This window comes from Sebastes fasciatus, chromosome 16, assembly GCF_043250625.1.
Source record: "Sebastes fasciatus isolate fSebFas1 chromosome 16, fSebFas1.pri, whole genome shotgun sequence".
Classification (NCBI taxonomy): Eukaryota; Metazoa; Chordata; class Actinopteri; order Perciformes; family Sebastidae; genus Sebastes; species Sebastes fasciatus.
In genome coordinates, this window is record NC_133810.1 from 32790018 (window position 1) to 32805989 (window position 15972).

The following is a 15972-nucleotide window of genomic DNA, read 5'->3' on the forward strand; positions in this document are numbered from 1 at the left end:
CATGTATGGTCTTTCCGGAACCGTTTCAGGGCGTGACGTCACCCAGTGGTGGGCGTGGCACTATCATAGAACATACATAAAGGCTGCGCAGCCTGTGTGCGCAGACCCGGAAGCCTTGTTGTTAGCTTCAGTTAGCTTCAGTTAGCTTCAGTTAGCTTCCTGCATCATGTCCAGCTGGATCAGAGTCTCTGCTGTCCTCAGGACGGCTCTGAGGAGCAGGGCGGTGGGGCCGGGTGTTCTGGGCTCCGTCATCGGAACCGGACTGCTCTGTTATTACCATGCTAATGCTAATGCTAATGCTAATGCTAATGCTAATGCTAGCAGGACTCTGCTCTGTGTTCTTCATGCTGCTGAGACTCCAACAGTGAGTACAACACATCATCACATCATTACACCATCACACCATCACACCATCACACCATTACACCATCACACCATCACACCATTACACCATCACACCATCACACCATTACACCATCACACCATCACACCATCACACCATTACACCATCACATCATCACACCATTACACCATCACACCATCACACCATTACATCATCACATCATTACACCAGTACACCATCACACCATTACACCATCACACCATTACACCAGTACACCATCACACCATTACACCATTACACCATCACACCATTACACCATCACACCATTACACCATCACACCATCCACTGGATCAATACTGATCATATACTACCTGATATAGTGTGTATTACTGACAGTACACCTCTGGACCTCTAACATACACATGTGTGTATATATATACTGCCTAATATACACACAAAGGCTGTAAATACTTTATACTGTATCAACAACTAACTGATATTATATTATATTATATTATATTATAACGCCCCCAGCTGTCACTCAGTGACACACCACACACCACACACACACTCACACACACACACACTACTCACACACACACACTACACTACACACACACTACACACACACCACACACCACACACCACACACACACACTACTCTCACACACACACACACACACTCACACACACACACACACACACACACACACTACACTACACACACACTACACACCACACACACACTACACACCACACACACACTACACTACACACACACTACACACCACACACCACGCACACACACACACACACTCACACACACACACACACACTACACTACACACACACTACACACCACACACACACACACTACACACCACACACACACTACACTACACACACACTACACACCACACACCACACACACACACTACTCACACACACACACACTCACACACACACACACACACACACACACTACACTACACACACACTACACACCACACACACACTACACTACACACACACTACACACCACACACACACTACACACACACTACACACACACTCACACACACTCACACACTACTCACACACACACACACACTACACACACTACACACCACACACACACCACACACACACTACACACCACACACACACACCACACACACACTACACACACACACACTACACACACACTCACACACACACACACACACACACTACACACACACTACACACCACACACACACTACACACCACACACACACACTACACACCACACACACACTACACACCACACACACACACTACACACCACACACACACACACTACACACCACACACACACACTACACACCACACACACCACACACACACACACACTACACACACACTCACACACTACTCACACACACACACACACACACTACACACACACACTACACACTACACACACACTACACACCACACACACACACACTACACACCACACACACTACACACCACACACACACACTACACACACACACACACTACACTACACACACACTACACACCACACACACACTACACACCACACACACACTACACACACACTACACACACACTACACACACACTCACACACTACTCACACACACACACACTACACACCACACACACACTACACACCACACACACACACACACACTACACACCACACACACACCACACACACACTACACACACACTCACACACTACTCACACACACACACACACACTACACACACACACTACACACCACACACACACTACACACCACACACACACACTACACACCACCCACACACACACTACACACACACTACACACACACACACACACCACACACACACTACACACACACTACACACACACACACACACACCACACACACACACTACTCACACACTACACACCACACACACACTACACACACACACACTACTCACACCACACACACACACTACACACCTGTTTATCACTACTACTGTTATTACTACAGTACTACCACTACTACACCACTACTACTACTACTACTACTACAACTACAACAGTACTACTACAGTAACAGTACTACTACTACAGTACAACAGTACTACTACTACAGTACTACTACCGTGGTTCAGTAGTGTACAGTACTACAGTACTAGTACTAGTGATGTATATGTGTGACTGTGTTCCAGGAAGCTGCAGCTCCCCATCTCTCTGCCAGAAAGATCCGTTTCAACCAGTTTGCCTCGGTGGTTTACGACCAGGAGCCCTACATGACCCCCAGAGACTTCCTGTTCTCTGTGATGCTGGAGAATGTTGACCGTAAGCATCTACTGACCGTCTATACACTCACCCTCTACTGACCGTCTATACCCTCATCATCTACTGACCGTCTATACCCTCATCATCTACTGACCGTCTATACCCTCATCATCTACTGACCGTCTATACACTCATCATCTACTGACCGTCTATACCCTCATCATCTACTGACCGTCTATACACTCATCATCTACTGACCGTCTATACCCTCATCATCTACTGACCGTCTATACACTCATCATCTACTGACCGTCTATACCCTCATCATCTACTGACCGTCTATACACTCATCATCTACTGACCGTCTATACCCTCATCATCTACTGACCGTCTATACACTCATCATCTACTGACCGTCTATACCCTCATCATCTACTGACCGTCTATACCCTCATCATCTACTGACCGTCTATACCCTCATCATCTACTGACCGTCTATACCCTCATCATCTACTGACCGTCTATACCCTCATCATCTACTGACCGTCTATACCCTCATCATCTACTGACCGTCTATACACTCATCATCTACTGACCGTCTATACACTCATCATCTACTGACCGTCTATACACTATCATCTACTGACCGTCTATACCCTCATCATCTACTGACCGTCTATACACTCATCATCTACTGACCGTCTATACACTCATCATCTACTGACCGTCTATACCCTCATCATCTACTGACCGTCTATACACTCATCATCTACTGACCGTCTATACCCTCATCATCTACTGACCGTCTATACACTCATCATCTACTGACCGTCTATACACTCATCATCTACTGACCGTCTATACACTCATCATCTACTGACCGTCTATACACTCATCATCTACTGACCGTCTATACACTCATCATCTACTGACCGTCTATACCCTCATCATCTACTGACCGTCTATACACTCATCTACTGACCGTCTATACACTCATCATCTACTGACCGTCTATACCCTCATCATCTACTGACCGTCTATACCCTCATCATCTACTGACCGTCTATACACTCATCATCTACTGACCGTCTAAACCCTCATCTACTGACCGTCTATACACTCATCATCTACTGACCGTCTATACACTCATCCTCTACTGACCGTCTATACCCTCATCATCTACTGACCGTCTATACACTCATCATCTACTGACCGTCTATACACTCATCATCTACTGACCGTCTATACACATCATCTACTGACCGTCTATACACTCATCTACTGACCGTCTATACACTCATCATCTACTGACCGTCTATACCCTCATCATCTACTGACCGTCTATACACTCATCATCTACTGACCGTCTATACACTCATCATCTACTGACCGTCTATACACTCATCATCTACTGACCGTCTATACCCTCATCATCTACTGACCGTCTATACCCTCATCATCTACTGACCGTCTATACACTCATCATCTACTGACCGTCTATACACTCATCTACTGACCGTCTATACACTCATCATCTACTGACCGTCTATACCCTCATCATCTACTGACCGTCTATACACTCATCATCTACTGACCGTCTATACACTCATCATCTACTGACCGTCTAAACCCTCATCATCTACTGACCGTCTATACCCTCATCATCTACTGACCGTCTATACCCTCATCATCTACTGACCGTCTATACCCTCATCATCTACTGACCGTCTATACCCTCATCATCTACTGACCGTCTATACCCTCATCATCTACTGACCGTCTACCCTCATCCTCTACTGACCGTCTATACCCTCATCATCTACTGACCGTCTATACCCTCATCATCTACTGACCGTCTATACCCTCATCCTCTACTGACCGTCTATACCCTCATCATCTACTGACCGTCTATACCCTCATCATCTACTGACCGTCTATACCCTCATCATCTACTGACCGTCTATACACTCATCATCTACTGACCGTCTATACACTCATCATCTACTGACCGTCTATACACTCATCATCTACTGACCGTCTATACACTATCATCTACTGACCGTCTAAACCCTCATCATCTACTGACCGTCTATACACTCATCATCTACTGACCGTCTATACACTCATCATCTACTGACCGTCTATACCCTCATCATCTACTGACCGTCTATACACTCATCATCTACTGACCGTCTATACACTCATCATCTACTGACCGTCTATACACTCATCATCTACTGACCGTCTATACACTCATCATCTACTGACCGTCTATACACTCATCATCTACTGACCGTCTATACCCTCATCATCTACTGACCGTCTATACCCTCATCATCTACTGACCGTCTATACACTCATCATCTACTGACCGTCTAAACCCTCATCTACTGACCGTCTATACACTCATCCTCTACTGACCGTCTATACCCTCATCATCTACTGACCGTCTATACACTCATCATCTACTGACCGTCTATACACTCATCATCTACTGACCGTCTATACACTCATCTACTGACCGTCTATACACTCATCATCTACTGACCGTCTATACCCTCATCATCTACTGACCGTCTATACACTCATCATCTACTGACCGTCTATACACTCATCATCTACTGACCGTCTATACACTCATCATCTACTGACCGTCTATACACTCATCATCTACTGACCGTCTATACCCTCATCATCTACTGACCGTCTATACCCTCATCATCTACTGACCGTCTATACACTCATCATCTACTGACCGTCTATACACTCATCTACTGACCGTCTATACACTCATCATCTACTGACCGTCTATACCCTCATCATCTACTGACCGTCTATACACTCATCATCTACTGACCGTCTATACACTCATCATCTACTGACCGTCTAAACCCTCATCATCTACTGACCGTCTATACCCTCATCATCTACTGACCGTCTATACCCTCATCATCTACTGACCGTCTATACCCTCATCATCTACTGACCGTCTATACCCTCATCATCTACTGACCGTCTACCCTCATCCTCTACTGACCGTCTATACCCTCATCATCTACTGACCGTCTATACCCTCATCATCTACTGACCGTCTATACCCTCATCCTCTACTGACCGTCTATACCCTCATCATCTACTGACCGTCTATACCCTCATCATCTACTGACCGTCTATACCCTCATCATCTACTGACCGTCTATACACTCATCATCTACTGACCGTCTATACACTCATCATCTACTGACCGTCTATACACTCATCATCTACTGACCGTCTATACACTCATCATCTACTGACCGTCTATACACTCATCATCTACTGACCGTCTATACACTCATCATCTACTGACCGTCTAAACCCTCATCATCTACTGACCGTCTATACACTCATCATCTACTGACCGTCTATACACTATCATCTACTGACCGTCTATACCCTCATCATCTACTGACCGTCTATACACTCATCATCTACTGACCGTCTATACCCTCATCATCTACTGACCGTCTATACACTATCATCTACTGACCGTCTATACCCTCATCATCTACTGACCGTCTATACACTCATCATCTACTGACCGTCTAAACCCTCATCATCTACTGACCGTCTATACACTCATCATCTACTGACCGTCTATACACTATCATCTACTGACCGTCTATACCCTCATCATCTACTGACCGTCTATACACTCATCATCTACTGACCGTCTATACACTCATCATCTACTGACCGTCTATACACTCATCATCTACTGACCGTCTATACCCTCATCATCTACTGACCGTCTATACACTCATCATCTACTGACCGTCTATACACTCATCATCTACTGACCGTCTATACCCTCATCATCTACTGACCGTCTATACACTATCATCTACTGACCGTCTATACCCTCATCATCTACTGACCGTCTAAACCCTCATCATCTACTGACCGTCTATACACTCATCATCTACTGACCGTCTATACACTCATCTACTGACCGTCTATACACTCATCATCTACTGACCGTCTATACACTCATCTACTGACCGTCTATACACTCATCATCTACTGACCGTCTATACACTCATCATCTACTGACCGTCTATACACTCATCATCTACTGACCGTCTATACACTATCATCTACTGACCGTCTATACCCTCATCATCTACTGACCGTCTAAACCCTCATCTACTGACCGTCTATACACTCATCATCTACTGACCGTCTATACACTCATCCTCTACTGACCGTCTATACCCTCATCATCTACTGACCGTCTATACCCTCATCATCTACTGACCGTCTATACACTCATCATCTACTGACCGTCTATACCCTCATCATCTACTGACCGTCTATACCCTCATCATCTACTGACCGTCTATACACTCATCGCTCTCCGCTCCGCGCCGCTCTGGTCTGGTCTGTCCTCCAGGTGACCCAGGAAAACAAAAACCTGTCGCTACTGGGAAACTAACAAATAAATAAACTGCACACACTAATAATAATAATAATAATAATTCTCTTGGGTTCTAAAAGGAGACAAAAGAGAAGTCGAGGCTGACTAAAGATGTGCACACTCTAAATCACTAAACCCACTAAACCCACAACACAACGTAAACCCAGAGAGCCAACTGAAGGTGTTGACCCTCTGCAGACACACAACCAACTGAAGGTGTTGACCCTCTGCAGACACACAACCAACTGAAGGTGTTGACCCTCTGCAGACACACAACCAACTGAAGGTGTTGACCCTCTGCAGACACACAACCAACTGAAGGTGTTGACCCTCTGCAGACACACAACCAACTGAGTAGCCAACCTGCTGATATAGAGCCTCCCAGCAGGCTGATTACCAGCAGCTGAGGAGGATCACAGGTGATACCAATGACTCCTGATGAGCAAAGAGAGAAACCTGCAGCCAGATCTAACCTGAACCACTAACCCTCTGACCAGAACACCACACAGATCTAACCTGAACCACTAACCCTCTGACCAGAACACCACACAGATCTAACCTGAACCACTAACCCTCTGACCAGAACACCACACAGATCTAACCTGAACCACTAACCCTCTGACCAGAACACCACACAGATCTAACCTGAACCACTAACCCTCTGACCAGAACACCACACAGATCTAACCTGAACCACTAACCCTCTGACCAGAACACCACACAGATCTAACCTGAACCACAAAGCCTCTGACCAGAACACCACACAGATCTAACCTGAACCACTAACCCTCTGACCAGAACACCCCAGATCTAACCTGAACCACTAACCCTCTGACCAGAACACCACACAGATCTCCACCCAGTTGGACAGACTCTGTATTAGTGGAATCATGTTTTCATCCCTCCAGTATAGTTGCAGAGACGTGTAGGACGTGTCCAGCAGCACTGAAGCTGAAGCTCACCTTACTCACCTTACCTGTGGTGTTGGTGTTTCCTGTTATATGTCACCTGTATGTGAACAGGTCACAGGTCACAGTACACAGGTCACAGTACACAGTACACAGGTCACAGTACACAGGTCACAGTACACAGTACACAGGTCACAGTACACAGGTCACAGTACACAGGTCACAGTACACAGTACACAGTACACAGGTCACAGTACACAGTACACAGGTCACAGTACACAGGTCACAGTACACAGTACACAGGTCACAGTACACAGGTCACAGTACACAGGTCACAGTACACAGTACACAGGTCACAGTACACAGTACACAGGTCACAGTACACAGTACACAGGTCACAGTACACAGTACACAGGTCACAGGTCACAGTACACAGGTCACAGTACACAGGTCACAGTACACAGGTCACAGTACACAGTACACAGGTCACAGTACACAGTACACAGGTCACAATACACAGGTCACAGTACACAGTACACAGGTCACAGTACACAGGTCACAGTACACAGGTCACAGTACACAGTACACAGGTCACAGTACACAGTACACAGGTCACAGTACACAGTACACAGTACACAGGTCACAGTACACAGGTCACAGTACACAGTACACAGGTCACAGTACACAGGTCACAGTACACAGTACACAGTACACAGGTCACAGTACACAGTACACAGGTCACAGGTCACAGGTCACAGTACACAGTACACAGGTCACAGTACACAGTACACAGGTCACAGTACACAGTACACAGGTCACAGGTCACAGTACACAGGTCACAGTACACAGTACACAGGTCACAGTACACAGTACACAGTACACAGGTCACAGTACACAGGTCACAGTACACAGTACACAGGTCACAGTACACAGGTCACAGTACACAGGTCACAGTACACAGTACACAGGTCACAGTACACAGTACACAGGTCACAGTACACAGGTCACAGTACACAGGTCACAGTACACAGTACACAGTACACAGTACACAGTACACAGGTCACAGTACACAGGTCACAGTACACAGTACACAGTACACAGGTCACAGTACACAGGTCACAGTACACAGGTCACAGTACACAGTACACAGTACACAGTACACAGGTCACAGGTCACAGTACACAGGTCACAGTACACAGTACACAGTACACAGTACACAGTACACAGGTCACAGTACACAGGTCACAGTACACAGGTCACAGTACACAGTACACAGTACACAGGTCACAGTACACAGGTCACAGTACACAGGTCACAGTACACAGTACACAGTACACAGGGGCACCGTAAGATCGAGCACATGTACCAAAACAAAAGCTCAGTTAAGTAAAAGCAAAGTATTTTTAGTGTGAGTAATTCTCTGTTCAGGTTATAAAGAAGACCTAAATCTATAATTGAAGGCATTTGTTGGAGATATTTAACACATGTTAAAGATGAGGAAGTAATTCATGAGAACAGAAATGAGCGTTATACTATCGGCCTGTTAGCCATAACAACATCGTCATGGTGACGTCTCTTCATCAGTCGATGTCACCAGCTGCCCGTCGCTCATTGGTCTTCATGGTCTGATCAGTAGAAGTCTGATCAGGAGCATGAAGCCTCTGGAGCTGCTTCCACTGATCATTCACATATATATATATACATATATACACGTGTATATATGTATATATACATATATATGCGTATATATATATGTATATATATGCATATATATATATGTATGTATGTATGTATGTATGTATGTATAAAGCCTCCTTGTGCTGTTATTCATTCAGTTTAGTGTCGTCTTATTAACGGATCTGTTCTGTTTCTCCTCATGTAGGGAAGCTGCAGAAGAGGATTCTAACAACACAAGTACGCTCTCATCATCATCATCATCATCATCATCATCATCATCACCACCCTGTGTTCATAATATATACCTGTAGAGCCTGGTCATCAGTTCACTCTGATCTCTGATCTCTGATCTCTGATCTGTTTCTGTACAGGAAGTGAACAAGATGTTGGACGCTGCCGCTAAAGCTGCAGCCGGTGATGAGCTGTTCAGAACCATCGGAGACAACGGTGAGTCCTCCATCTGTCAGCACAGTTAACTCACATCTAATATCCAACATCCAACATCTCACATATAACATCCAACATCTCACATCCAACATCCAACATCTCACATATAACATCCAACATCCAACATCTCACATATAACATCCAACATCTCACATATAACATCCAACATCTCACATATAACATCCAACATCTCACATATAACATCCAACATCTCACATATAACATCCAACATCTCACATATAACATCCAACATCTCACATATAACATCCAACATCCAACATCTCAAATAAAAACCAACATCTCACATATAACATCCACATCCAACATCTCACATATAACATCCAACATCTCACATATAACATCCAACATCTCACATATAACATCCAACATCCAACATCTCACATATAACATCCAACATCTCACATATAACATCCAACATCTCACATAACATCCAACATCCAACATCTCACATCTAACATCCAACATCTCACATCTAACATCTAATATCCAAATCAACATCTCACATATAACATCCAACATCTCACATCCAACATCTCACATATAACATCCAACATCTCACATCTAACATCAACATCTCACATCATAATATCCAACATCCAACATCACATCTCACATCCAACATCCACACTCACATTCACATCCAACATCTCACAATCAACATCCACATCCAACATCCAACATCTCACATATGCTCTGTAGAACATCTACATATCATCCAACATCCACATCACATCTTCACATATAACATCCAACATCCAACATCTCACATCTAACATCTAATTACTGAGTTAATCCAACATCCAACATCTCACATCTAACATCTAATATCCAACATCCAACATCTCACATATAACATCTAATATCCAACATCTCACATATAACATCCAACATCCAACATCTCACATCTAACATCTAATATCCAACATCCAACATCTCACATATAACATCTAATATCCAACATCCAACATCTCACATATAACATCCAACATCTCACATATAACATCCAACATCTCACATCTAATATCCAACATCTCACATATAACATCTAATATCCAACATCCAACATCTCACATCTAACATCTAATATCCAACATCCAACATCTCACATCCAACATCCAACATCTCACATCCAACATCTCACATCTAACATCTAATATCCAACATCCAACATCTAACATCCAACATCTCACATCCAACATCCAACATCCAACATCTAACATCCAACATCTCACATATAACATCTAATATCCAACATCCAACATCTCACATCTAACATCTAATATCCAACATCCAACATCTCACATCCAACATCCAACATCTCACATCCAACATCTCACATCTAACATCTAATATCCAACATCTAACATCCAACATCTCACATCCAACATCCAACATCCAACATCTAACATCTCACATCCAACATCCAACATCCAACATCTCACATCCAACATCCAACATCTAACATCTCACATCCAACATCCAACATCTCACATCCAACATCCAACATCTAACATCCAACATCCAACATCCAACATCTAACATCTAACATCCAACATGCTGGATCCAGATGTGGGATCAGTTCTTACTGACTGACATCAGAACTAAAGTAAAGTAGTGTTATTATGGTATGGATGACCTCTGAGTGAGGCGGCTCACGTTACCTCAGCGTTGGAGAGGGAGCAGTGAGAGGAGCGGGACTCAGCTGGTTGCAATCTGCAACCACACCACTAGATGCTGCCGAGTCCTCCACACTGTCCCTTTAACCATCAGTTTACCCTTTATTAATGCTAGTTATTATAACGCGTTACCGGGGGAACACTGACGTCTGTGTGTTCACAGAGTATCTGTTGGTTATCTTCTTCTCTGTGTTGTGTCCTGCAGGTCTGATCTCCTACACAGAGTATCTGTTCCTGCTGACCATCCTGACCAGTGAGTAGCCTCCCAGACTTTACATGAGCCTCTCTAGGTCTTCCCTCGACTCTCAGCGGTGTCGTGCTGAATGGATCTGATTTTGTGACTTTCCTGTCTTCCAGGCTGTGTTGACTAACGCCTGTTTGCTCTACTAACCGAGTGCATTGATCCATGTGAGCTCTTCTATAATGTTATAATACAGAGCTCAGATGACTAACTGTTACTGTTGCAGAGCCGCGGACAGGATTTCATATCGCTTTCAGAATGCTTGATGTGGACGGCAATGAGCAGGTGGACCAGAAGGAGTTCCTCAAGGTGAGACCTCTGATATCTATATCAGTGTTTTATAATGTTGTACTGTAGTAATACTGAACACTGTGATCATGGAGGACGTGTTGCTCAGAGAGGATTGTGATTCTGTTGTTTAAATCTCAAACTATTGCCACCTTTAATGCTGCCTCAAGTGCTGACGCTCCCTCAGCTGTAAGTATGGACCCGTGAGCAGGTGAGCAGGTGAGCAGGTGAGAAGGTGAGCAGGTGAGGCGGAGCTGCACTGCTAGCTGTTAGCTGTGTTTCATCATCATGTGTTTGCATGTCTGCAGCCTGAGATCAGCTCCTCACTGGAGTCCCTTCATTTAAAGTCTCTCTGTTCCAACCCGACTCTGAACACCTCAGTGTGCTCCGTCTGGACTCCAGAGGCCTTTCCCATTTCACAGTTTATACATCCTCCTCTCCGCTCCTCTCCTCCTCTCCTCTCTCTCCTCCTCTCCTCTCCTCCACTCCTCTCCTCGCATCTTAGTCGCAGCGAGGAAGAGACATGAGGATGGAGAAGTCAAGGCAACAGGCATACTGTAGCTCCTCCAGACGCCTCCTATACACCACCGGTGTGTCCTCACTGATACTGTAGCTCCTCCAGACGCCTCCTATACACCACCGGTGTGTCCTCACTGATACTGTAGCTCCTCCAGACGCCTCCTATACACCACCGGTGTGTCCTCACTGATACTGTAGCTCCTCCAGACGCCTCCTATACACCACCGGTGTGTCCTCACTGATACTGTAGCTCCTCCAGACGCCTCCTATACACCACCGGTGTGTCCTCACTGATACTGTAGCTCCTCCAGACGCCTCCTATACACCACCGGTGTGTCCTCACTGATACTGGAGCTCCTCCAGACGCCTCCTATACACCACCGGTGTGTCCTCACTGATACTGTAGCTCCTCCAGACGCCTCCTATACACCACCGGTGTGTCCTCACTGATACTGTAGCTCCTCCAGACGCCTCCTATACACCACCGGTGTGTCCTCACTGATACTGTAGCTCCTCCAGACGCCTCCTATACACCACCGGTGTGTCCTCACTGATACTGGAGCTCCTCCAGACGCCTCCTATACACCACCGGTGTGTCCTCACTGATACTGTAGCTCCTCCAGACGCCTCCTATACACCACCGGTGTGTCCTCACTGATACTGGAGCTCCTCCAGATGCATGTTAGGAAACGGGATGTCCTTCAAGATCAGATCAATTTCCGGGTCACAAGCCGGAGGAGGCGAGGAGACGAGGAGACGAGGAGGCACAAAGTGTGGAAATGGGAAAGCATTTAGATGAGGCCTCGGCTGGTAGACTGCATGTTGGCACGCTGTCCTAGTTTCATGTTGTGACTTGGTGCATAAAGTGTTCAATAGGAGAGGAGGAAGAGATGCATGGACTGTCTGTTGTGTGATTAGATCTATAATATGATATAATATAATATAATATACCAGGTTATAATATAATATAATATAATAGGTTATAATATAATATAATATAATATAATAGGTTATAATATAATATAATATACCAGGTTATAATATAATATAATATAATAGGTTATAATATAATATAATATAATATAATAGGTTATAATATAATATAATATACCAGGTTATAATATAATATAAATATAATATAATATAATAGGTTATAATATAATATAATATAATATAATATACAAGGTTATAATATAATATAATATAATATAATATAATAGGTTATAATATAATATAATATAATAGGTTATAATATAATATAATATAATAGGTTATAATATAATATAATATAATATAATATAATATAATATAATATACAAGGTTATAATATAATATAATATAATAGGTTATAATATAATAGGTTATAATATAATATAATATAATATACCAGGTTATAATATAATATAATAGGTTATAATATAATATAATATAATAGGTTATAATATAATATAATAGGATATAATATAATAGGTTATAATATGATATAATATAATATAATAGGTTATAATATGATATAATATAATATAATAGGTTATAATATAATATAATATAATATAATATGATATACCAGGTTATAATATAATAGGTTATAATATAATATAATATGATATAATAGGTTATAATATAATATAATATAATATAATAGGTTATAATATAATATAATATAATAGGTTATAATATAATAGGTTATAATATAATATAATAGGTTATAATATAATATAATAGGTTATAATATAATATAATAGGTTATAATGATATAATATAATATATATAATAGGTTATAATATAATATAATATAATAGGTTATAATATAATATAATAGGTTATAATATAATATAATAGGTTATAATATAATATAATATAATAGGTTATAATATAATATAATAGGTTATAATATAATATAATATAATATAATAGGTTATAATATAATATAATAGGTTATAATATGTACAGGAGGGTCACATCACTGAAGGTAATGGTTCATATCTCTGGTTATCAGACGTTAACGTTGTTGGAATGTTTCTGTTTCTTCTGAAGCTGAAGAAAATCATCGGAAAGAGTAAAGCCAGAGTTCCCAAAGACGGCACCGAGGTGGGTGTTAATCCCGTCAGCTCGTCACCGTCTGTAACACTACTTGATATCCTGATATCATATTGATTACATATCATGATGATGTTGTTCTCTGGATGTGAAACAGAAAGCAGTGGAAGACGGAGAAGGAGTGAACACAACTCTGCAGGCCTACTTCTTCGGGAAGACAGGAGGGAACAAGTTACAGTATCAGGAGTTCAGGAGGTGAGGAACACTGTCCTCTAGCGTCCTGTAGCGTCCTGTAGTGTCCTGTAGCGTCCTCTAGCGTCCTGTAGCGTCCTCTAGCGTCCTGTAGCGTCCTGTAGCGTCCTGTAGCGTCCTGTAGTGTCCTGTAGCGTCCTGTAGCGTCCTGTAGTGTCCTCTAGCGTCCTGTAGCGTCCTGTAGTGTCCTGTAGTGTCCTCTAGCGTCCTGTAGCGTCCTCTAGCGTCCTGTAGTGTCCTGTAGTGTCCTGTAGCGTTCTGTAGCGTCCTGTAGTGTCCTGTAGTGTCCTCTAGCGTCCTGTAGCGTCCTGTAGTGTCCTGTAGTGTCCTCTAGCGTCCTGTAGCGTCCTGTAGTGTCCTGTAGTGTCCTGTAGTGTCCTGTAGTGTCCTCTAGCGTCCTGTAGCGTCCTCTAGCGTCCTGTAGCGTTCTGTAGCGTCCTGTAGTGTCCTGTAGTGTCCTGTAGTGTCCTCTAGCGTCCTGTAGCGTCCTGTAGTGTCCTGTAGTGTCCTCTAGCGTCCTGTAGCGTCCTGTAGTGTCCTGTAGTGTCCTCTAGCGTCCTGTAGCGTCCTCTAGCGTCCTGTAGCGTCCTCTAGCGTCCTGTAGCGTCCTGTAGTGTCCTGTAGTGTCCTGTAGTGTCCTGTAGTCACGGTAGCAGGACGTCCATCTGGCCTCTTTATAATCCAGATGAACAGTCCTCATCTCTACCGTTGAACATCCTTTGTGTTCGTCAGAATTCAATGTGTAAATCTTTCAATGCTAAATGATTAAATTCCGTCCGTCCGTCCGTCCGTCCGTCCGTCCGTCCGTCCGTCCATACGC

The 15972-nt window shown here is 43.4% G+C and overlaps 1 protein-coding gene across 36 annotated transcripts in view; it reads left to right on the plus strand.

The window, feature by feature from the left end:
- Nucleotides 1-102: 102 nt before the first annotated feature.
- Nucleotides 103-15972, plus strand: part of micu2 (mitochondrial calcium uptake 2) — a 22454-nt gene continuing 6584 nt past the window's right edge. For all 36 annotated transcript variants that reach the window (XR_012590290.1, XR_012590292.1, XR_012590291.1 and 33 more), the window contains exons 1-8: nucleotides 103-364; nucleotides 2558-2687; nucleotides 9874-9905; nucleotides 10040-10115; nucleotides 12018-12065; nucleotides 12280-12362; nucleotides 14898-14951; nucleotides 15058-15155. Coding sequence is in view for 1 of the 36 variants with exons in the window: in XM_074610816.1 (XP_074466917.1) it covers nucleotides 167-364; nucleotides 2558-2687; nucleotides 9874-9905; nucleotides 10040-10115; nucleotides 12018-12065; nucleotides 12280-12362; nucleotides 14898-14951; nucleotides 15058-15155 (719 nt within the window). In the remaining 35 variants the exon portion in view is untranslated. The remainder of the gene's footprint in view (nucleotides 365-2557; nucleotides 2688-9873; nucleotides 9906-10039; nucleotides 10116-12017; nucleotides 12066-12279; nucleotides 12363-14897; nucleotides 14952-15057; nucleotides 15156-15972) is intronic.